We start from the raw sequence: 24,797 nt of genomic DNA on the forward strand, positions 1-24,797 counted from the left end.
GGTTTCGAAAACAAGAACGATAACTCCGATTTAAAAAGGAATAATCGTTTAGTTTGAATAATTTTAAATCGTTGTTTTGATTTTGGGCTTTTAGTTTTGGAAATGAAATCTAAAAATACTAATCCAAAAGTTAGAAAACGACCGAAGCCTTCAACCTCCAGAAGAAAGCAACTCATGGCCAGAAGGAAGCAAAAAATTAATAATTTAACGATACAGACTTCGTCACAACAGAAAAATGTTAAAGAAAGTAGGTATTTGGATGGATGGTGGATGGATGGTTGACTTCGTTCTTATGATCTACCGGCATGAATCCGAAACAATTTATTAGTAATTATGCAGAGAAGATACCGTGTTATTTTTTATATTATTTTCAAGTTTGATACTTATGCAGAGAGGTGCAATGCTTTTTTATATAGTATTTTCAAGTTTTATGGTATCTTTTGTTTATTAAGTTGTTAGGTGAAAGTACAGAATATTTACAAAACACTTCTCATGCTAAGAATGGTTTTTCTAAATAACTTTATTTCAGCATAAGTATCTTTGTCTCTGCATAAGTATTTTTTTTTTTTTTTACTTAAACTATGCTTAATAATAATAGTAATAATGGCACTTCTGTATGACAGTGGCATAAGTCGACTGAGACGAGTTATCGACCCCCCCCCCGTTCTTTGAATGAGAAACGCCCTCTACCGGCTGTTATGTGAACTTCAAATATAAACAAGTGTCTCCGAGAACGCAAAAATATTTAATTACGAAATAAATGATACAAAAATATAGGAAACGCAAAACATTTATAGATTGTTTTTTTTAATTATTTGGGATTTTTTTTCCTATAAGATTGTATGAAATATAGCAACATATAATTATTTGTTTTGTTTCTGTTGTTTTTTGTTTGTTTTGTAAGAAATTTAATTCTCACAAACTCAATACTCCCTGGCAGAGGCAAAATAAATTCAGAAATTAGAAAAGCCATAGCTTCAAACTCAAAATTAATTCAATAATAACAGCAAAGAAAAGTCATTGGTTCTGGTACAGTTCATTGCAAAACGGTGGGGAAGTTTTGCATCCCTAAACAGGGAGCCAATAGTTAAACTCCTTTTGGTGGAGTTGGAGTGGTAGTTCAAATTTTCCTCGAAAGGATTCATGATAATTCATGGTGTTCTCAGTAAGAATGTTGGCACCTATAATTAGGCATAAAGCGAGTCGCTTGGGACTTTAATTGAATTGAGAAAAGTTCCAATAGTTGGTAAATATAAATATGAAGAAAAAGTTCAAAGGATGCCATCCTGTACTTGGATATCTTCGGCAAAATATAAAGGTGTCTTTGCTTGTAGAGATGGAAGTCCTTTGTTCACCAACAGTTTGGTGAAATAACATGAAGGAATTGTGGCGGCTCCATTCCTGGGAGCCGTTCTTGTGAGTCCTTTTCCTGCCGATTGATTCACGTGGACTGAAAAATAAAAGCATGATACAAAAAAAGGGCGGCAAGCAATTCACTTGACTCATTCAACCTAACCAATCATGGGTTGTTTACTAGAACTGTGTAGGCGGCTTAAACAAAAAACATGGTGGCTGTAAATGGAATTTCTCATTTTTTTCACAATAAAATTGTATAAAAATATACCAAAATATAATTTTAGTTTGTCAATGTAGCAAAATATTTTAAAAACATGAAACATTTATAGAGGTTTTTGCACAAACTTTTAGAAAGGTACGAGTTATCGACCCCTGTTTTTTTTAATGAGAAATGCCCTCTATTCGCCGTTCTTGAAACTAAAATACCCACATTCACCTCATGACACTGTTGTACAGAAGTGCTATAATAATAATAATAAGCATTTGTATTACAATCCATAGAGATATGAAAAAATTATCAAAACACAAATATATATACAACAAACAAATGTTACCAAAGGCAAAGTAAGTTCCTTTTCTACCTATCTGGATAAGTGTTTTTATTTAATGTAAAATGTTTATTCAGTTTGAAAAACAAGTAATATTGAGCACTACTGGAGAACAAGAAAAAATAGCTGCGATGTCTCTTTACATCCCTGAAGTCCCGATAAAGACTTCAAAATAAAATTAAAGAATCGTACTAAAACTTTTGTCGAAATTGTTTAATAAATATTACATTTCACTCTGCAATTAACGTCGTATACTTTTCCAGAGAATTCATTGTCGAGCCCAAATATCAGCTTCTTTATGTTTTTGTAATGTTAAATGTTTTGCGATGGTTTTAGCACCCCAAATTTTTGTATGAAAAAATGAATTAAAGAATGATAAACTGGTAAAAAAATAAAAATGAAAGAAAGTTTGTTTTTTTTTTAATTAAAGAATCGTACTAAAAACTTTTGTGGCATTTCCTAAAAATGTCGAAAATTTCTCTGACACTAAAGTAGTGGATAAATCAGAGTTGGGTCTGGTATTAAGGTTGCGAAATATTCCTAAATCGCAACTCCCCAGCTCTGTCAGGAGTCAAGTAACGCAAGACTATAAATCATAAACCTGTGCGTCCAAACTCTAGCGAAGGTAACGAATAAGAAGGTTCTCTAGAAGTAACCGTCATAAAGATACTTCTCAAAGAGTCCCAGTAGTAAGCCACAGAAGGCGCACCTTACCCACCCACCAAATAACTCGGTGTGTAGGTAAACAGAAGTACACCAAGGTATTTTTAAGCGAACAAGATACTCCAAACAGACTCACTCAAAGACTGCTTCTCCAGACAGTTCTTAAATAACTGTCACATATGCAAATCACTTCCAGCCAGCAGCAGGTATAAGCCAGAGCCAAAACATAACATTGTCTTGCAAAGTCAAAAGAGAATCTGACTCTCTTCTGACATCCAACATTCTCAAATCAAGGAAGTTGTTTAACTTATTTTTCTCACACACTCCCAAGAAACTAAAACAAAAAAGATCATCTCAGAGAAAAATAAGGGAAACCATTGATAAAGATTTTCACTGTAACGTGATAATATATATTTCATTTTCTTTCTGTCCTTTAATTCAGTTAAAATGTACAGCCCGTTTGTAGAATTAGGAAACAAAAGTCAATGATTAAGTGAAGGTTTTGTTAAATTTTAAAATTGTTCACTGCAAAAAAAGGTTCTGCGTTTTGTTATTTCAGGAGTAATAGAATAAATAATGGAGCTGATAAATAGTTTTCTACTTAACGAATGTTTTAAATGAAGAAAAAAGTTTCACCAAGTTTTAATAACAATTAACAAAGTGGTCAGCGTAATAGCCTTTTAACAGAAAAAAATATCCTTCAAGCATTTAACAATAGAGATTTAAATAGATATTTCCGATGAGAGAAGAGGACAGCTCTTATAAAAAAAGTCAAATTAATCTGAAGTTTTCTTTTAAAAACAGTCAGTAAATAGATAGCATTTCATTTTGACTGTTAACAATAAATGTTGACAATAAATATACCACAAACACAAGGTCAGAAAAAAACGTTAACTAGAATAAAAGTAAATTTAATTCTAGTCTCAATTGTAATACTATTAATATTATATATAATATTATATATAATATATAATATTACTATATTCTAATTTCCCATTAGAAAAAATATATAATAAACTTATCCATTCATTCCATTTTGGGCTTTATGGATAAAAAAAAAAAACTATTTGAATTAACCCAAAACCAGAAAAAAAAATTGCAAAATATTATTTTGTTGTTGCACTAAGCAAGCCCAGAAGTACGCCTACTGACTCCCTAAATACCTCAGTGTGTTGGTAGCAAAAGTACACCAAGGTATTTTTAGTCAAACAAGATGCTCTAACTGGACCTAACGACAAAGCCCCCTAAATCCAACAGTATATGGTTTGCAAAGTGGTTAGGACATACAGATAAACCTCAGTGAGTTATTAGAGAATTCAACATTATAAAATTTGGCAAAACAAAATTATGAAGGAATTTGTTAAATGCTAAAAAAGGTAGAACCACAAAATCTAACAGAAGAAAATTAAACAAATGTTTTTCATATAAAACTGTAGCATTTGATAGTTCACATCCCACTAAGAATTACTCACCCTTTTTAAGATGTCAGTTTGCTTCGATTTTTCTTCTTTCTTATCCCACGCAGTGAATGTTTTTTTTTATTCTACAATTCTAACTTGAAATACAAGGGGTCTAATTAATCATGAGGAAACCTGGCGATTTGTTTGTCTTTTTTTTTTTCTTTTCGGCCTTTTTTCTTTCACATTCAGAGAAGATTCCAAATGTCCTATTAGTTGTTGTTAATAATTTAACTTGGAAAAAAAAAGATGTCATTTATTCATGTTGACAATTTATAAAAAAAAAAAAAGTTTCTTCCCCACCAAGGATCTTTCTTTTCACAAGGTCGGGCTGGTTGTACGCAAAACAATTTGTTTATTTTCTTCAAAATTAAAGAGTAGAATAAATTCCCATTCGTCCAACTCTGTTAATATTCAACATTGAAATCCACAGCTCCTAGTTCATAACAAGCAAGGCTTTTTTCTTCTCTCTTCTTTTGGCTTGTTTGGTCTCCAGTTTTTCTAGTTATAGTGATGTTAATATGCTGCTTTTTCTTTCAGCATGGTTGTTGTAGTTTTTAAAGCAACTCAACGGAAGAAGATTCTGTTCTTTGAGTTGGTTAAAGTAAAAGGAGTAACACGTCCTGATAACAGAATTATTTCACAAAATATCGAAAATTTCTTCGACACTAAAGTAATGGATAAATCAGAGTTGAGTCTGGTGTTGTAAAATATTCTTAAATCGTGACCCTCAGCTCTGTTAGGAGTCAAGTAATTCAAGACTATAAATCTTAAACTTGTCCGAACACTAGTGAAGGTAACGAATAAGAAGGTTCTCTAGAAGTAACCATCATTAGAACTTAGTCCCAGTAGTAAGCCACAGAAGGCACACGTTACCCATTCCCCAAATCGCTCAGTGTGTACGTAACAAAAGTACACCAAGGTATTTTCAGGCGAACAAGACGCCCCAAATCGACCCACTCAAAAACTTTCACTCACTGAAGACAGCAATGCTCTTGAATAACAACTAACTGTCACATATGCAAATCACTTCCAGCCAGCAGCAGGTATAAGCTAAAGTCAAAAGAGAATCTGACCCTCCTTTGCTCTCCAACATTCTTAAGTCAAGGGAGTTGTTTAACTTATTTTTCTCACAAAGAATCTTGGATGGGATTCGAATTTTTGTTTCTTTTAAATAAATATCATTACAAAATTTTTCACAGGAACTAATAAGAAAAAGCAAACATACGAAATAGGGAGCTAAATTGGCCAAAAAGTGGGTGCTTACTGTATGCTAATATCTTAGTTAAGAGTTATCTCCCTCAGATCAGTCATGACATATACAACAGCACCGAATTTTATTATAATAAAGGCAGAATAATGTAATACGTTTTCAATAATTTTTAATATACTTAAATTTTTTTTTTTCCGAAAAAACAGTCAAGTACCAATTTTTTACCGAAAATTAAATTATTAAACAAAATTATTAAATAAAACTTAAATATTTAAATAAATGTTTTTGAATAAATTAAACTAATTTTTTATGTCTAAATAAAATTTAGAATGATTTTCTATAAGAATATGCAAGAATATTTGAATATTAATATCTAAATTCCAAATAATTACAAATTCCATATTTTATGACAAGTCAATAATGTAATCTTGAATTGTAAGCTTTTAAATTAAAGTATGGAAACTTATACTGGTTACAAAAAAAAAACAAAAATAAAACTGCTTTGTTTTCTTATATATTTTTTTATATCAACTATGAATTTTTGATATTATATATTTTAGTTTTAATATCAGTTTTAGTCTGCTCTTATAATTTCTAATTTTTCCTTATATATTCCTCAGAATAATAATTTATTAATTTATTTAGAATAAATTTTATTATATTTTCATAAATTGAATTTATTTTTAATTCCATGAAATCCTTTTCCATTTCTTATTTTCTAATTAATAACAAGTGAACCACATTCCATGAACCAATTTTGTAAAAAGATTGTAAATTTTTTTGTTTTTTATGGATTCAATATTTTATTGGATTTTGTTTGAAAAGTTTGAAAATAATGGTCAGATGATCTCTTTTGGTACATTTTGAATGCTTGCCTTCCTAATGTCAACAAACACGCAAACAACAATCTTATAATTTTGAGTGGTTTTTCTTTAAAGGGGATTTGGATGTTGATGAGAAAATTGTAGCATCTATTTGCCACTATACTTCAGGGAATCTCATGTAAATGACAGAAACAATTATTGTAATTTTTAAACTTTCACAGTTGTATTTGTTTTGTTTTTTTCTTGTTTTCTTTGGTATCAATTTGTCAAAGCATTCTCTATTTAATGGTATATTGATAACATTGGGCCTTGGGAAAAAAAAGTGACCAAAAATGAAGAAGTTGGGAATGGGGGGTCTTAAATAAATGTAATAAAAACTGCAAAGTAGCTAAGCAGCGGCTTGGTTCCCACCAGTTTTGGCAAATAGCAAACAGGATCTTGAACAGAAGCGTGCATTCTATCCCAACCATCATCAATGGACCTGAGGTCATCTCGTCAGCATCAGACAAGGCCAAACTATTTGACAAGAACTTTGCAGCTAATTCTACCCTATGCGACAAAGGCCATCAACTCCCAGTATGTCCTCCTATAACAGACAACACGCTATGCAACATAAAAATATTTGTGCTAAACCTTGATTCCAGTAAAGCAACTGGCCCTGACGACATTCCAATTATAGTTCTGAAAAAGCTTCAACCAGAACTTGCCCCTATACTTTCAAAACTGTTTAAGCGTTGTCTTAAGGAGAATTGCTTCCCAACACACTGAAAAACCTCATCAGTATTTAAGAATTCAGGTGACAGGTCATCTCTCTTTCAGTACAGACTAATAAGTCTCTTGTGTGTCATGAGTAAGTTGCTGGCATCCATATTAAATAAAAAAGTAGTCAACCACCTCAGCAGAAATAACCTTCTTAGTGACATGCAATATGGTTTCCATTCTGCCAGATCTACAGCATATATGCTAACAGTTATATCTCATAGGATTAGTGAATCTCTCGATGAAGTCTTCCTTTCTAGGGCAATTGTTCTTAACATATCAAAGGCCTTTGATAAGGTATGGGATAAAGGCCTACTTCACAAGATTTCCAGCTACTGTATAACTGGAAATGTTTTCTCAATTATTAAATCATTTCTCTCTGATAGGCTCATAAGAGTAGTGGTTGATGGGAGAAATCAGAAGCCCACAGTATTAATACTGGTGTCCCTCAAGGGTCCATCCTGAACCCAACTCTCTTCCTGATCTACATCAATGATCTCCAAAAACACATGCTAAAATCATTCGTTGACATCTATGCTGATGACACGGCCATCTATGGCAACACGTCAAAGGCCGTAAATGACAAAGTTTTCTCTGATTCTTTCTCCTCTGATCTTGAGCGCATGGTACAATGGGGGAGAGGTGGCGGGTTACTTTTAATGCATCTAAAATCAAGCTTCATCAATGCTCTGATCCCCATCTAGCATCAATTGAAATGGATGGCTCTCGTCTTGGGGAGGCTCCATGTTTTGACAAGCTTCTGGGATTGACCTTGACTCCTGATCTGAAATGGAACATGTACATCAAATCTGTTGCCAAGGTCACTGGAAAAATGGTGGGATCCTTCTACCGCTCCAGTAGATATCTCACTGCTTATGCAATTCTCTATCTACATAAAAGCTAAGTACGTCCAAGGATGGAGTGCTGCTGCCATATCTGAGTAGGAGCTGCTAAAAACAGCCTATCTTGCCTTGACAGAGTACAAAATAGACCTTGTAGCCTAGTGGGGGATGCCCTTTTCTCTTCCCTGCAATCTGTCTCCCACAGAAGAGACGTTGCGAGCCTATCGTTGTTTTATTGTTATTTCCATGGGAAGTGATCGTCTGAGCTCCAATCTCTACCCCCCCCACGCCAATCTTTCACAAAAAACACCCATCTAGCTGAAACTACTGTCAATAATTTTCCCCACTCTTTATCTGTGCCTAAATCAAAACGTAGATTCCATGAACAAAGCTTCTTTCTTAGAAGTGCATGCCTGTGGAACTGTCTTCTGTTTGCCTGTTTCCCACCTGAATACAACTTGGATGTCTTCAAGTCCAACATAAACAAATTCCTGATAAACCGCCCCCTTAAGTAAGACACTTTATCAGATCTCCATTACTAGCGATTACTACGATATTATCCCATTGATTACTATAACCTTTATCGTCGAGTGGCCTCTGGGCCTTAATAATTGGTGACTTCCTTATAAAAATATATATATATGAGAGAGTTAAAAAATTAAGATTGATTCTTTAAGATGAGACTTATCGAGATAATGCAAAGCTCAACAAATTGCTTTGGAGCTTATATAGAGTATCATTAAAATAAGAAAACGCCACTATAAAAATATATACTAATGCTTATAGATTTATTTGTTTATTCAATAAGGATGATACATCAATTAGGAGTGTATGATAAGTAAAACTCTTTATACCATGGTATTTTGAAGCCTAATGCTTCACATCAGAAGAGGGAAGCAGATGCTAGGTAACAATAGGGATGCAGCATCTAGTGATAGCTACATTAGGAACGAAATAATTATGCAGTGAGAGGAGAATGATAAAATATTGAAAAGGAGATGTGAGAACTAAAGTGATCTCTATGATATAGGAGGAATATAACTTCTATAAAATTAAGTTAGGTGTATATCACGTATAACATAGTGGGTTCAATATATGTGTACATATGTGCACTTATACTCTCGGGAAGAATATAGAAGTGATTGAAAGAGGATGTTTATTTAATCATGTATTTATGGGTTATAACTATAGAAGGGGTTTACTTGAAATAGGGGACTTATACTAGGTCTGTATATATTAGTAGAGTTATCAGAATTACAACTTGTATATAAAATTTGTTCTTTGCTTAATTGGTGAAAATTTCATGTTGATGTGATACATGAATTTTGGTAAATTTTTAAAAAGAGACTCCATCTTCATTGATATCGCGAGCTGTTTCAGCAACTTTTCAGCCTAGCTTGAATTGAAATAAGAAAATTGTATGAATTTGCTATTTTTCCATCTTGTATTCAACGTTCTGAAAAATAGACATAATTGCTGTAAAACGAGTGTTATTTAAACGATTAGAAAGAGTGAAAAACACTTTTTAAAATGATATCTTTTTATATATAAAAGCCAAAATGTTTGTTTGTGTGTGTATGCGTGCGTTTTCGTGTATGTCTGAGAAAGGCTTTTTTCCGACGCCTTCTCGTGGGTGTCGCTTCTTCTTAAAACTTTTTATATCACATCTAAATCATAATATGTACGAGTTAACAACGGGGGAGGGGGGGGGCCTGTCTATTTAATTTGCCCGACTTTCAAAAGATAAATATTCCACATATTTGGATCGCCGCATGTTGCTTTCACTTTTCAGTATAAAAACAGCGAAACTGGATTCGAACCGGATGTAAACATCACCGTCATCTATCCTGCAGTAAAACGATTTGACCTCATTAAAAACTGCAGAATAGTGTGATGTCTGACATTCACTTTTTAATTGCTCTTACATTGACTGTCGCTTTAGCGCAGGTGTTCAGGCTCAGCCTATGGGCGTCAAGGCTCCGGATTCAAGCCGACCTGTCAACAAGCCCTCTCTCCCTTATTTTTTTTTTCCATTTTTAAAATCGCTGTTTTTTATCGTTTTTTTTTTATATTTAAACAGGGTTAAGTTTCCTTTCTGTTCTTCTTTACCCCCCCCCCAAACGTGTTGTATATTGTTTTATATTGGAGGAGATGATATATTAAAACGTGTCATGTGTTATCTAGTGGATGTAAGATATTGTTCTTTTAACAGACAGATAATAAACGTATAAATCGTATGTATGTTGTTTAGCCAGGAGGACATGATATTGACGTGTAAACTGAGTCATGTTGTATCAGACTTATCACACGGGATATTTTTACAGTTCATATGTAAGAAGAATAATATATGCCTCATACCTTTTGTTTTCTTGAAGAGTTCTTCTGTATCTTACCGCTGCTCCGTGACGAACCATGAAGCGATCAGCACGATCCAATTAAGACATCTGTTCTTATTTGTGAAACCATTTAAACAACTCTTTATATTTTTATAATATAAATTTATTACAGTTGTCTCAAATGGTTTTCACAGGATCTGCAGTTAGTCTACATTTTCTGTTCATACAGCCCACTTCTAGCTGTTTGTCCACCCCTGTCTAAACGTCTGTCCGCTCTGGTGGTCAATCCTCAACTCTCTGAATCTCTCCAAAACTAACTACATCACGTGTTCTCTTACGTCACCTAATTACGTGTCTCAGCCCAACCTAATCCACAACTAGTTATTTGTTTATTCAAAACCCCAAAATAATGTTTACATATATTTTCTACTTTCACATTCCTTTTGCGATTCACACGTCAATCATTTCTTCCGCAATTTAATTGTTTATTCTTCTAATCATAATAACTGATCCAGTGACCATCCGTTGCGCAAATCAATTAATAAGAATACAATAACAATAATAATAATGTTTTGACCATTGACCCCGCTTGCCACAGTTAACAGATACTACGCTATGATCACAGCCTAAAGGATCATAACATTACAAACGCACATACCTACAATCACCCGGGCAATGCCGGATACCTCCCATTAGTATAAAATAAAGGTATAATAAAATGAAACTTATTTGAAAATATATCATTTGAAATTAAAATTTTAAATTCTGCAAGAATTTTCTTCTCAACCTAATATTTTATTGTTTCTCCATTTAAAAATTTTTTTTTAATATGTGTAAACATTACCAGTTTCCAAATATCACTTGATTTAGTATCTTATGGCCAGTAATTTGGTTCCACGATATTACCAGAGTACGATTACATCTTTTATTTACTGCTTCTAGTATTACCTTTCTGTCTCTATAAGTGTCTTTTATTTAGTTCCTTGACCACTTTAGAACTACACCAATTATATCACCTATCTTAAAGATTATTATGTATTTTTTTATCATCTATTTATTTTTAACTAGCAGGGCCCATGTACCAGCATTGCCTCGTGGAAGTATAACACAAAGCTATAACAGATTCTGGAATCTCATCCCCCCCGAAAGCCAAGTAAACTACATTTATCAGCCCTGTAAAATAGCAAGCACTAGCAACCCTGACTAAATGAAATCATCTGGCTTCCACTGTCAGGCATTATCAGTCAGTGGCAGGTAGCGGAAGTCATTGGCTTTCACTCATCACTGGGGTTTACTGGCGTTTAGTGTTATTTGCAAGTACTGGCAGTCATGATCAGTATTGATATTTAGTGAACTGCTCTGAACAGAAAGTGTCTGTCTCCAACTGTCAAGCATAGTTGGGCAAGTTGATAAGTGGTGACTCCTTTGCAAAAAAAAAAATATATATTAAAATTGTGATGTCAAAGGAGATAACTTATCCCAACTTATTTTAGGATCCTAAAACTTATTTCATTGGAAATAATATAAGTGACTAAAATAGGAATTAAACTATAATTTTTTTTTTTTTTTTTTTAATTACATTTTCACCCCAAACAAGGCACATTACCACTTTGATGTACTATCAGGGACATAAGCATCAGGGGTACTATGTAGGGAGTTGGGCAGCAAGATGTCGGTTCACATTACACTTGAACTTCTGCATGTCAGTACAGTTGGGGAAGCAGGAACCCGGATGGGAATTCCAAAATCTAGCAGTTCTGGGGAAGAAACTACTAGATCTAGGGATCTCTACTGTGAAGTGGTGGGATTTAGCTGCTTGTCGGTGGTATTTACATCGAGGGGGTTCAAGTGCTTGCAGTTCGTCAGATCATTCATTGTTAAAGTACTTGTAGAACAGGCAGAGGGATGCAACATTTCGTCGATGGGAGAGAGGCTGAAGCTTAGATAACAGTTCAGGGCCTATCAGATTTGCGACTCTCTTTTGAGCCTTGTCTAGGAGTGAGAGACTAGTGGCAGATGAACCAGCCCAAATATGACAACAATATTCCATACATGGGCGAATGGTGGCCTTATAGAGGTACAGGATACTTTCGGGCGTTAGTAGTTTTCTAGCATGGTAGAGAGAACCCACCTTCCTCGTAGCAGTCCTAGCAATACTCTACATGTAATTGTTCCAACTCATGTTTCCTGTGAATGTTAGGCCGAGGAGTTTAAAAGATCTGCTTTCAGATAAAAAGTCTTTGGCCATTGCTATTGGTGGTAGAGAAGGTTTCTTGTAATTATTGAAGGAAATAAGTTTAGTCTTGGCAGCATTAAATGTGACCATCCATTTTTGTTCCCATTCCATTACAGATTGGAGGTCATCCTCTAGTGTTTCTGCCATTTCTTTAGATATGTGTTCATTTGTTTTTCTGTTGTGTCTGTTATAGAGCATGGTGTAATCAGCATATATACCCATCTCACAGACAATTTTGTCAGGGGGGTCATTTATGAATATTAGGAATAAAAGAGGTTCAAGGATAGACCCCTGAGGCACTCCCACATTTATATCATATTGTTTAGATGTACGACCGCCGAGAACAACCTGGATTTTTCTCTTATCTAAGAAGGATTTAATTATGTTAAGTATTCTTCCAGTGATACAGTATGATCTGATTTTCCTGAGAATACCTTCAGTCCATACCCTGTTAAAAGCCTTAGATATATCTAGAGCTACCGCTCTACCCTCCCCTGCTTTGTCCAATGAATGGTATATACATTCTGAGATTACAGTTAGGATGTCTGCTGTGGAACGGGCTTGCCTAAATCCATATTGTTGGTCAGTCAGAAGTTTAGCATCTGTAAGGTGATGGACTAGAGCTTGGTTAATTATGGTCTCAAATATTTTGGCAAAAAGTAGGAGGAGGCTAAAGGTGCGGTAATTTACTGGGTCAGTTCTTTCACCAGAATTCTTGAAAACTGGAACTACAGAAGCAGTTTTCCAGCAGGCAGAAAAGCAAGATTCATTAAGGCATTTGTTGTAAAGTTTGGAGAGAACTGGAGCTAAAACTCCCTTTATTTATTTTTTTAATGTAAAAAAAAAAAAAGAAGAATGTGAAGAATGGCAATTACAATGACATGGAAAACAGGTATCAATTAATGTTAACCACATTTTTATCACTAACCCTAAGTTTGAGTGGCAATGTTGTAAAACCGCATGTAATTGCCTGAAAGAAAAAATAGCTTGCCACTTGAACTTAGATTATTCGTAAAAAAAAAATGTGGTTACCAATAATCTGATTTATAAAACCCACTATTCCTGTCCGTCTGTTTGTCTGTCCCTCTCCATATTTTCAAACTCTATCTTTTCCGAAAGTAAAAGTCGCAGAGCAGCACTAGAGGCCTTAAATGATTGGATTTATTATGGACTATTCTTTTATGGGTCTTTAGTCGGTTAAAATAGTTTTATATACAAAATCTGGACAAATTAAAATATCATATTTAAGCGTGTTTTACAACCAGGCAAAAGCCCCCCCCCCCCCGCGCGCTAGTTGATATACATGTTTTTTAATTGTGATAAGTTATCTAATATGACATTTGTTTCACTCTAAAATAAAAGACAATTAAACTTTGCCTTTCTTTCTTTGCTTTATTTTCTTTTCTTATTTTTTACTTTTAAATTCCATTGTTGTTTTATATATTTCTTTCCTTTTTTTGTTTTTTAACATTATTTAATTCTATCTAAATACACTGTATATTTTCAGAAAATAAATTAACAGCATCTATGAAAAGATTGGATTCGTCGAAGAGACGGAATTGGGTTGATTTAAATAAAAAGCAAACTGACTTTTTAGCAAACGCAATTAATTCAGCTATCAGGTATGTATTGTTTGGACTACCATTCTCATCTTGGATGTTCCTATTTACTTGCCTCTCCATGAGGGCAGAGTTAGACACTAGGTCAGTTTTTAATGCATGGAAAACCCAGCTCGCCAAAAAGGGGCACTCTGGATACGAACAAAAATAAAAATTTTCTAGGTTATGAAGGATTTCTCCTCCACTGACTGAGGACAAAAAAGGTGAAGTGTAGTATCAAACTAGATATACTACACTGTGATCTTAGCCCAAAGGCCAGACTTAGATGTTATTCTTAGAATTTTTCAGCTAATGTATTCTCCAAGCATATTCAGCTGCATCTTGTTGAATTTGGGAATCTATACCAATAAAATATTTTTAAAAGTAAAAACTCTTAAATATATACAGCAAAAAAGAAAAAAACGAAAGTATAATTAAAAAATTGAATTGTTAAAATTTAGATGAAACATGACAAAGGTAATATTTTTAGATGGATGACGATTAATATTGTCAGCTAAAAAAACAAAAATGGATTACATCAATGAATTTTTTATATTTCTACTTCAGAATCAGTACATTATTTATGCATTTCTCTTAAATAGTGAATAAATTAATGTTCATTTTCATTTTTTATTCGTTTTCAGTTTTGTCGTCTCCACAATAGAAGTTGATTCTGCTGAGAAATTTGAGATGCAGAACACTGTCCTAAACGCTGCACGATCTGTGTAAGTATTTTGAATAAATAATAAAAAAATAGTACAAAATTGAATAGTTAGCCCTGATTATATAGATAATGATGATGAGTTGCATGAGATGTAATTTTTAATATTATCTGATCTGAAATAGAAGACTTGCATCAAATCCTTTGCTAAAGTCATTTAATAAAAAATGTTGGATCAGTCTACCACTCCATGAAATACCTTGATCCTGATTCGATTATCTATCTATTCATACAAAAATGGAGTACTGTTGCTGTGTCTAGGGATGTGATGCTCGAACACTCTTTCTTGCCTTGACAGAGTACAAAATCAATTTCGAAATCTAATGGGAGAATAATCCAATCTCTAGTTTCTTTTCCATAAAACATTCACAATACAAACTCATCTAGCTACAACCACTGCAAAGAATTTTCCTTTCTTCCGCTGTATATCAGAAACTAATCAAAACTTCCATGAACAAAGTTTCTTTCCAGGAATTTTCCACATGTAGAAAACCGTACCACTGGGTTATTTCCTAGCTTAACGAGCTGTCTGCTTAAATAATCAAATTCTGACCATTTAATCCATTGTTTTCAATCCCTTTTATGTGTTGTTCATCATCAACTGACAATCTCATTAACTCTTATCCTCGAGTGGCCTTTGGGCCTTGATAAGCAGTGACACATTAGTAAAAAAAAAAAAAAAATGAAATCTACTAGCTCAAATACCTAAAGAGTTAATAATATTTGAGACAACCTTTGATTCTATTATAACTGGTTGAGCTCTCACTCAATAATTCTTTAATGTGTGGGACTACATGCTGCTCCTCTCAATGACAACAATCGTCAACCCTAACACTATTTCCATGGTTTTCTTCTCTTTCATCTTTTTGTACTGTGCCGCCCTGGTGACCACAGTGGCTCACAAGTATTAAAAACATAAAACAACTCAAAACACAAACTCTAGAGAAACAAAAGACTCTTCAACATTATATATCAGTTAGGCTCTCTGTGCATTGCGGAAAACGACCCTTTAAACACCAGGTCCACATCTATGTAGTTGGTCAAGGCCTTTTTGTCCTTGGTTGACGTTAGCTCATCTCAATCTGCTCAGAGCCACAACCTACCTGCTACTAGAAACTGGCCTCAACTGACGCAAACTCAAGACTGTCTGTAAATTGTGTCTAACTATTGTAAACTTGCAAAATTCACTGCCACTCTTAAAACTATCTGAAAACTATTTTTGTTTATATTTTTACTAATTTTTATAGCATCGCTCCTCTCTCCAAATTGGCCATGGTTAGTTATTAAAGATTTTCACAGATTTCCCCGTCATAACAACCAAAGTACTTATTTAGTACAGTTTTCAATGCCAAAATCTTCTCTGGACACTCAAAAAATCCCACAAAACCATTCAATTGGAGGCGAGAGTGATTCTATAAAATTACTTGACCTCATGTTTATATATACCTAGCAGGCCGCCCAGCGTTGTCTGGTCATAAAATATGCATAAATATTATATATAAATTCAGGCAGAAACTGAGATGTGCATGTGAGTATTTTTTTTTTTTTAATTTTTTTTTTATTTTTTTTTTTTATTACATTTTCACCCCAAACAAGGCAAATTGCCACTTTGGTGTAGGGGGCTACTATCAGGGGAAACAACTACTGGGGTACTATGTAGGGATTTGGGCAGCAAGGTGTCGGTTCACGTTACACTTGAACTTCTGCACGTCAGTACTGTTGGGGAAGCAGGGACCTGGAATGGAATTCCAGAGTCTTGCGGTTCTAGGGAAGAAACTATTGGAGTAAAAAGATCTTTTACATCTAGGGATCTCTACAGTGTGGGGGTGGGATCTAGTAGCCTGTCGGGTTTGTCGAGGGTGCTCGCATCGTGGGGGGGGGGGGCACAAGTGATTGCAGTTCGTCAGAGCATTCACCACTAAAATACTTGTAGAAAAGGCAGAGGGATGCAACATTTCGTCGATGGGACAGAGGCTGAAGCTTAGATGCCAGTTCAGGGCCTATCAGGTTTGCGACTCTCTTTTGAACCTTGTCAAGGAGCGAGAGACTAGTAGCAGATGCACCAGCCCAGATGTGGCAGCAATACTCCATACATGGGCGAATGGTGGCCTTATAGAGGTACAGGATACTTTCGGGTGTTAGTAGTTTTCTAGCACGGTAGAGAGAGCCTACCTTTCTTGCAGCGGCCCTGGCAATGCCTTCAATATAATTGTTCCAACTCATGTTTCCTGTGAACGTTAGGCCAAGGAGTTTGAAAGATGGACTCTCAGATAAAGAGTCATTGGCCATTGCTATGGGTGGTAGAGAGGGTTTCTTGTAATTATTGAATGAAACTAGTTTAGTCTTGGCAGCATTGAACGCGACCAACCACTTTTGTCCCCATTCCACTACAGATTGGAGGTCTTCCTCTAGTGTTTCTGCCATTTCTTTAGAAATGTGTTCATTCGTCTTCCTGTCGTGTCTGCCATAGAGTGTAGTGTCATCAGCATATATACCCATCCCAGAGGCAATGTTGTCGGGGAGGTCATTTATGAATATCAGGAACAATAGAGGTCCAAGGATAGAACCCTGGGGCACTCCCGCATTTATATCATATTGTTTAGATGTGCGACCGTCGAGGACTACCTGGATTTTTCTCTTATCTAAGAAGGATTTAATTATGTTAAGTATTCTACCAGTGATACCGTATGATCTGATTTTACTGAGGAGACCCTCATGCCATACCCTGTCAAAAGCCTTAGATATATCTAGAGCTACCGCTCTGCCTTCCCCCACTTTGTCCAGTGAATGGTATATATGTTCAGAGATCACAGTGAGGATGTCTGCTGTGGAACGGGCTTGTCTAAATCCATATTGTTTGTCAGTCAGTAGTTTAGCATCTGTAAGATGATGGACTAGAGCATGGTTAATTATGGTCTCAAATATTTTGGCAAAAAGTAGGAGGAGGCTAATGGGGCGATAATTTGATGGGTCTGTCCTTTCGCCAGAATTCTTGAATACTGGTACAACAGAAGCAGTTTTCCAACAGCCCGGAAAGCAAGCTTCATTAAGACATTTGTTGTAGAGTTTGGAGAGAACTGGAGCTACTTCGGCTGAGCACTTTTTTAATAGCACAGCTGGGATAAGATCGGGTCCACATGCTTTTGAGGTGTCAAGGTTTTTTATGATAGCATGCACCTGAGCAGGGGTGGTTTTCAGATCGTCTAGTGTGGCGTCTGTCCGCATAGGAAAGTCAGGTAGGGGGTGGTTGGAAGGGTCCAGTGTGGAGTTTGAGGCAAACCGGCTGGCAAGCATGTTAGCCTTGTCGGTTGCTGAGGAGACAACCTCGTGATTGTTGGTTAGTGGGGGAATTGTTGATTGCCCATTATTTACTACACTGTTGTAGATTTTCCAGAAGTCTCGAGTTCCTAGTTTTTGTGCTTCGATGCGCTTTTTAGTGGTTTCCATAAATTCTCTCTTAGCTGTCGCTATTTCTTTCTTAACGTTATTTCTAGCTTCTATATACTTCAGTCTGTTTGAACTGGACTTATGTCGGTTAAACCTACGGTATGCATGCTGCTTTTGAGTAATGGCAGTTGCACAAGTCGACGTAAACCGTTGGGGAGAGTGGGGCTTACTATAAAATTTCCGCATGGGAACATGCGCTTCGATTGCAGTTTTGAACCAGTCAGTGGTCTCGTTTGCACATTGTTCAGCAGGGAGAGAGAAAATATTTTTCCATGGAGCATCTCTAATTAGTTCCCTGATGGCTTCCCAGTCAGCCTTATTATAATATCTCCTTGTTTTGAGCACTGGCTCTTCAGTTTTGGGTCTAGAGTTTAGGGCGATTTCAACCATTATCACTGCATGATCAGCGTTCCCGAGTGGGCTGTGGGCTTTCGTTATGCAGTCATCGGGAACTGTGGTCAAAAACAGATCTAGAAGTGATGCGTGTTGTTCTTCCTGGTCAGGGAAACGGGTTGGAAACGTAACAATTTGTGATAGGGAGTGAGATATAGCGAAGCTATGGGTTGTGCTGCCCGCTGCATCTGTGTGAGTAGAGAATCCAAGCCAGTTTTTGTGGTGGACATTAAAGTCACCAAACACATGTATTTGTGCGCTAGTGTCGAGGGACAGTGCCGTGTCTATGCTGTCAGATACTTTGTTTATTATGGAGCAGTCCTGAGTCGAGGGAGAGCGGTAGAGAAAATAATAGTAGCTTATGAGTATTATGTTTTTCTAAACAGTTCACTTCTTTTAAGTAAAAAAAAAAAAAAAATATGTGAGCTGAGATCAAAACCAAAATCCAAAGACAATGAGTCAAGTATGATAACCAGTAGATCAGCTTGACATAATCTTTAAAATGTGTTTTCAAACATACTTATTTTTAACATAAAGAATCTGTCATGGGAGCCATTCACACATGCACATTCGTGAAACAGTTGACAGATAAAAATCCGATGATCTCTCCCCACATACCAGTTTTTCAATTTTTATCACTTAGCAGCCTTTTTTCCTGGATAAAAACTGATTAAAAAGTTTTCCACGTCTGAATACCTTTTATACCAAATTTCAAGTGTGTAGATCAAAAATTTGTTGAGTATATAGGTTGAGAAGTGCCCTCACACACACATTATCACTTTTATAGATATATAGATATTTTGTATAAAAGCTGAACAGTCTTAAAATAATCAAAATCTGTTCTAATTTTAATAATCTGCATACTTTTTGTCTATTTTTAAAAATTTCTTTAAAATCAGAAATTCAGTATTTTCGGTGGCACTCTTTGGGATCTCTTTAAAAATAGAAGTTAAACTCAGCAAAATTTTACATTGATCAAAAACAGGCTGATATGGTTAAAATTGTGAAAATGCAACTTGCATGATTGCCGTTATGTGCCTAAGGTCATTTCAGGAATGACTGTCAGGAATAAAAGCTGTAAGAGATGAAAACTACAGAATTACCAAAGATATCAACATTTCTGATGTCTATATGTAATTCTGATGCCTATAAGTAATTCGTGGATGTTTCTCAAGTTAATATACAGAAATGATAAAGTATTACTACTAAGCAAGTATGTTATAGCAGAACAAATAATACTCCTTTTTAAGATTGAATTTTGATAAATAAATCCATGTAAATAGTAAAAACTGCTAACAAATTCATGAATAGCCCTGGTAAATATCAGTAAGTACATCCAAAAATGTGTTTTGCTTTTATTTTTAATACTGGTACAGTTTGTGACTTGTGCTAAAAATGACTTCTGATGCATGTTCTTGCTGTTTACATAAACTACTGGAAGTTGATGAAGCGCTTAGCTAATCAAATTGCAAGGCAGCAGGCAATAATTTTCAATTGTAAATTGAGTAAATTGTAAAATTTGATTTGTCTGTAATAACACCAACAAAATATCAAAATTTTGGAAAATGGAAAAAATATTTTTTGGGAGTCCTAATTTTTAAAAGAAAAAAAACTTTTTTCTTTTTTTTTTTACACCTAACCTAACCTAGTTGTTTGGTTCAAAAGCTGTACAAAAAAATATACAAACAAAAAACAAATCGTAACCAAACAAACCTTAATTTTCTTGTGGAAAAAAACTTGTATAAAAAAGTTGTAATAGTTATTTCATTATATTTTCTTTGTCAACAAATAAATGTTTTTTTCATAAAATTTAACATACGGTGGCTTTTTTCTCTTTTTTCTTTTTCTTTTTTTTTCTTGCTTTAAATATTTCATTATTTTTTTCTGATTGATAGTGTTGCTTTCATTTGATTGTAATGCCAGATCATTTTCATCTGCGTCTTCCAGCTTTTTTGCATATATCACTGAAAGATGCAGACAAAAACTCTTTTTGCATGGGTAACAAACTGTACAAGTACATTATTTTTAGATATATTCAGAATATTTGCTTTATTTGTAGATTAATGCAAAAAGTGAAGAAAATCCAGATTCCACCAACAAAGTTGTCAGTGTCAAAATCTAATCTAATGTCCAAGGTAAGTGCTGGATTTATTATATGTTATATATTTGCTTATAAAAAACATAATCAAAAACTCATTTTCATTAAATTTGTTTATTCTTAAACGGATTTTTTCATATTAGATATCAAATAGATAACATAAACTATTAGATGGCTTTCATAATTATCTATATAACATGTGTCTGAATTTTGGAGATTTTACTAAGTACTTTATCTACTATGTCACAGATCCTTGGTGTAGTGGATAAAATACTTGGTGAGATTCAGTTGTACGTTACACTCTTCTGTAGGTTGATGGTTGAATCCTCAGTGCAGGTGTCACTCAAAGTACAACTGCAAATTACTTTGGACATTACCCAGTCATGATTGATAGAACGAGAGCATGCTAACTCTGTGGATTAAATATAAATTTCTGTTTGAAATTCTGTGCAGATTCTGGAGTTTGACAGATTTCTATGTTTAACAGAAAGAGTCCAGAGTTTGACAAGATACACCTGATGATGGTCGGGTGTTACATCGACCAAAAATCGAAATAATATTAATAATCTGCATAATATACCAGTTATAAGTATGTGACTATGCCTGGGTGTACTTTAACTTTATACCATTTATGTATGAAATGACTTCAAGCTAAATAATAAGCTAATTAAGGCAATAGATAATGAAGTCAGCTGAAAACAAAGTAAAATATTAGTGAAATTATTCAATTATTATTTCTTTTTCTTTTCTTTTTTTTTGTTTACACCATTTTCATTTTTCATTTTTGATAAATGATTTCGGTGGATAAGCATCTCTGTGAATTATCCAGTGAAAGTTAACAGTGAATCTCTGGAAATGTCTGTTATTAAAAGCAATACAGATAGAATATATAATCGATGTTTTTGCTTTTGTAAAGAGCAGATCAATAATTGACTGGCTATTTGGAATGAAATATTGATTTAGTAAGAAGGAACTTTAAGAACTAAACAGACTTAACTAAGTTACATATATAATTATTTACTATAATAATTATTAAATACTTAGTGCTCAATGATAAGAAACCAGTTTCTTAGAGGGGCAGACATAATTATTTACTATAATAATTATTAAATACCTACAGACACTAGTGTTTCACCCTTTCGGGAATGATCAGTGCAGGTTGTCACAATTAACACCGGTGGATAGATCCGAACCCAGTAACAGAAGCCATCTCTGGCTTCATTAGCAAGGACCCAATCCATTCAGCTACCGTTAACCGCAAGAAATATTATTGAAATTTAAACATTTTTTTTTAACGCTTTTTAACATCTGTCAGTGATCTAATCATTATATGATGATCTGCACATAAGAGCTAAATTGACTGACTTTTATTTCAACTGAAAGTACTCAATGATAAGAAACGAGTTTCTTAAAAGGGCTGACATAATTATTTACTATAAGAATTATTAAATACCTACAGACATTAGTGTTTCATCCTTTCGGGAATCATCCTATATATATATATATATATATATATATATATATATATATATATATATATATATATATATATATTAAATTGTGATACAATGAATTTCAAAAAACCCTTATTGAAATGAAGTGGTTGAGTTTCATATCAAAGATTTTTTATTATTCTAAGCAAGACAAAGACTACTTTAATATATTAATCTCCTTAACCTATAGGTTTCGATGTCTACCATCTTATCAGAGAAGAGAAAATATTAGCAAATATTTATAAAGGTATGTACCCTATTTGTCAAAGTCAACATAATTAAATTATCTTTAAATTATCAGAAGTCCTGTAGCAAGAAGATTTGCAGAAAAGGATATGAAGATCTGATGAGATGGTAGACATCGAAACCCTATAAGTTAAGGAGATTAATATACTAAAGTATCCTTTGTCTTGCTTAGAATAATAAAAATCTTTGATATGAAACTCAACCACTTCATTTCAATAAGGGTTTTTTGAAATTCATTGTATCACAATTTAATTTATTTGCTTTATCTTGCATATCGAGCAATTCTTATTTAGATGGGATAACTTATAGAATATTACCACTAGTAATATTTTGTAAACCTTATAATCATAAGTTTCCATACCAACTGATTGTTAAAAAAAACTATTCTGAAGTATATATATATATATATATATATATATATATATATATATATATATATATATATATGAGTGCGGGTGTAGATAGAATAAAGATATGTTGTAGTTAACAAATTCCTTGTTTTTTTGTTTTGTTTTTTTTAAGATAGATCCCCATAAATAATTTTCACTCAGGTTTTGAATCATGAGTTCAGATATGTTTGAAGAAAACAAGTAATCAGACTTCGATTGGTCTCCTCTTTTAAATAACCCTTCTCTAAATAAAACGTTTGCAAGTCAACAAGTCTCCATTGTGTTCCATGCATAAGTAGATACAAGTTAAACAAAAGATCACAACCATAAAGGAATCACGTTGCACACACAGAAAATCAACAATAGAAAGCATGAAAAAAAAAACAAAAAAACTGCACATGTATGAAAAAGACTTGTATTATTTGATTTGGGTTTTTTTATTGTTTATTGACAAAATCCCGCAAGTGCACAGTTATTGGTAAATACCTGTTTAACGTTTTATTAATATAAAATGTTATTCAACTTCCTGTATGGATAACTGTTGGAAACGACACTAACCCTTTGCAGGTTTAATTGGCTTCCTCCAAATGAGGAAGTTCCATGGAAGTATGAAATTCACAAGTCGTCCCCAGTTGCATGTATATCACCGTTAGGGGAGATGACAGCGTTATGTTTTTGCAACTCTTGCAGGGAGATGTCAACGTCCTCCTACATACAGTGCTTGGAATTCTCAAATTGGTCACCCATCTGGTACTGACCAAGTTCAACATTGCTTAACTTCAGCAATCTAACGAGAACTGGTGTGTCAACGTGATTATGCCGTACTGGAATGTAACCTGAATGAAGATGACTGTTAGAAGCTGTCAAATGTGGAAAATAGTAAAAGCAAACAAAAGGACTGCATATTTTTTAAAAACACATCAAGAGTTGATTTGCATATGCAGCTTTTGATTAGAAAGCTTTATTAGTCAGTGAAATAGGGGAACATCACTTTTATTATAAACATGTTTCCTTGTTTTCAGGCTTTACATTTTTGTTGGGGGGGGCTGTGCGCTTGTTCAGAATTCCTTTCATGAAAACAAAAATCTGCATGATGTACATATCAATGATGGAAATAAAATATTGTTCACTAAAAATTATGTAAATTGATCAAGTAGTTTTATTTTTAAATAAGAAAATCAAATTTTATTGCTAAGGTACAAGCGATGATTTTGCGATACCATCTATAAAATATTTTGAAAGAACAAAGTAGATAACTCCAAATCAATATTTCCAAAATCTTTTCATAATATGAGGTGGTGAGTATTGGGAAACAGAAATAGGCTTAAAAATGTTCTTTATAAAACTAAAACCTCTTGATCAATTTACATGATTTTTGGTGGACGATACTTCCCATCACATCATACAGATTTTTTTTTTTGGGGGGGGGGGGGTTGAAAATGCGCCATCTTTTTTAACTCCTAATTGTAGTATGTTATCTTCTTTTTCTAGGCAACTTATATCAGTTTATCTGAGAATATGGATGCTACAATTCGTTCCCTGAATGAGTCCATCAACAAGGAAGAGAAGTTATTAAAAGAGAAAAAGAAATTATTAAAAGGGATGTAACTTGATTGAGGAAAAGCTTGTAATTTTTTTTTATCTCAAAAATTTTCTTAATTTTCATTCTAACAGACCACATCAGTTTTTAAATTCATTAATTAAAGATGGTAAATATATAGGTACATTTTAATTTTGATAACAAAAAAATAAAATAAATAAATGATATCGTTCGGTGTTGTGTTCTCTCTTAATATTTGATCTGTAAATGATTTTTTTTTCAAGAGGTAGATATGCAAATGAAATAAACAATATACAGTGAGACCTCGGTTTGCAAACATAATTCTGAAAAGTTCTAAAGCCGAATCATATTTTCTTATTAAAAATAATATCAAAGAGATTAATTCTTATATACTGAATATTTTTTAAATATTTTAATTACTAAAAATCTGTTATAATATTGTTTTTAATACTAATTATAATGTATAATATAAAACCTTATTTCATATATTTTCTAAACTTTTTATGAATTAAGTTTTTAGTATATATTTTGACTATTTTGCCGTTCTTGTCCAAAATTCCTTCTATATTAAAAACGAAAATTTTAAAAAATGATGTAGGAGTGACTGTTTCAGTTGC

At 33.8% G+C, this 24,797-nt stretch overlaps 1 protein-coding gene across 1 annotated transcript; it reads left to right on the top strand.

The window, feature by feature from the left end:
• The first annotated feature begins 102 nt into the window (after positions 1-102).
• Positions 103-24,386, top strand: LOC145269293 (uncharacterized). Its single transcript, XM_080125014.1, has 5 exons — positions 103-247; positions 13,742-13,856; positions 14,477-14,557; positions 20,453-20,528; positions 24,111-24,386. The coding sequence occupies exons 1-5, from the start codon at positions 103-105 to the stop codon at positions 24,225-24,227; spliced, it is 534 nt and encodes a 177-aa protein (XP_079981140.1). The 3' UTR covers positions 24,228-24,386.
• The last annotated feature ends 411 nt before the right edge of the window (positions 24,387-24,797 follow it).

Source organism: Euprymna scolopes, chromosome 1 (assembly GCF_053919585.1).
Source record: "Euprymna scolopes isolate OS-2025 chromosome 1, ASM5391958v1, whole genome shotgun sequence".
Taxonomy (NCBI): Eukaryota; Metazoa; Mollusca; class Cephalopoda; order Sepiida; family Sepiolidae; genus Euprymna; species Euprymna scolopes.

Coding starts and splice junctions, on each gene's coding strand:
- LOC145269293 (XM_080125014.1), top strand. CDS start 103: ATGAAATCTAAAAATACTAATCCAAAAGTTAGAAAACGACCGAAGCCT. Junction 248..13,741: donor ACAGAAAAATGTTAAAGAAA/GTAGGTATTTGG, acceptor GTATATTTTCAG/AAAATAAATTAACAGCATCT. Junction 20,529..24,110: donor AATCTAATCTAATGTCCAAG/GTAAGTGCTGGA, acceptor TTCTTTTTCTAG/GCAACTTATATCAGTTTATC.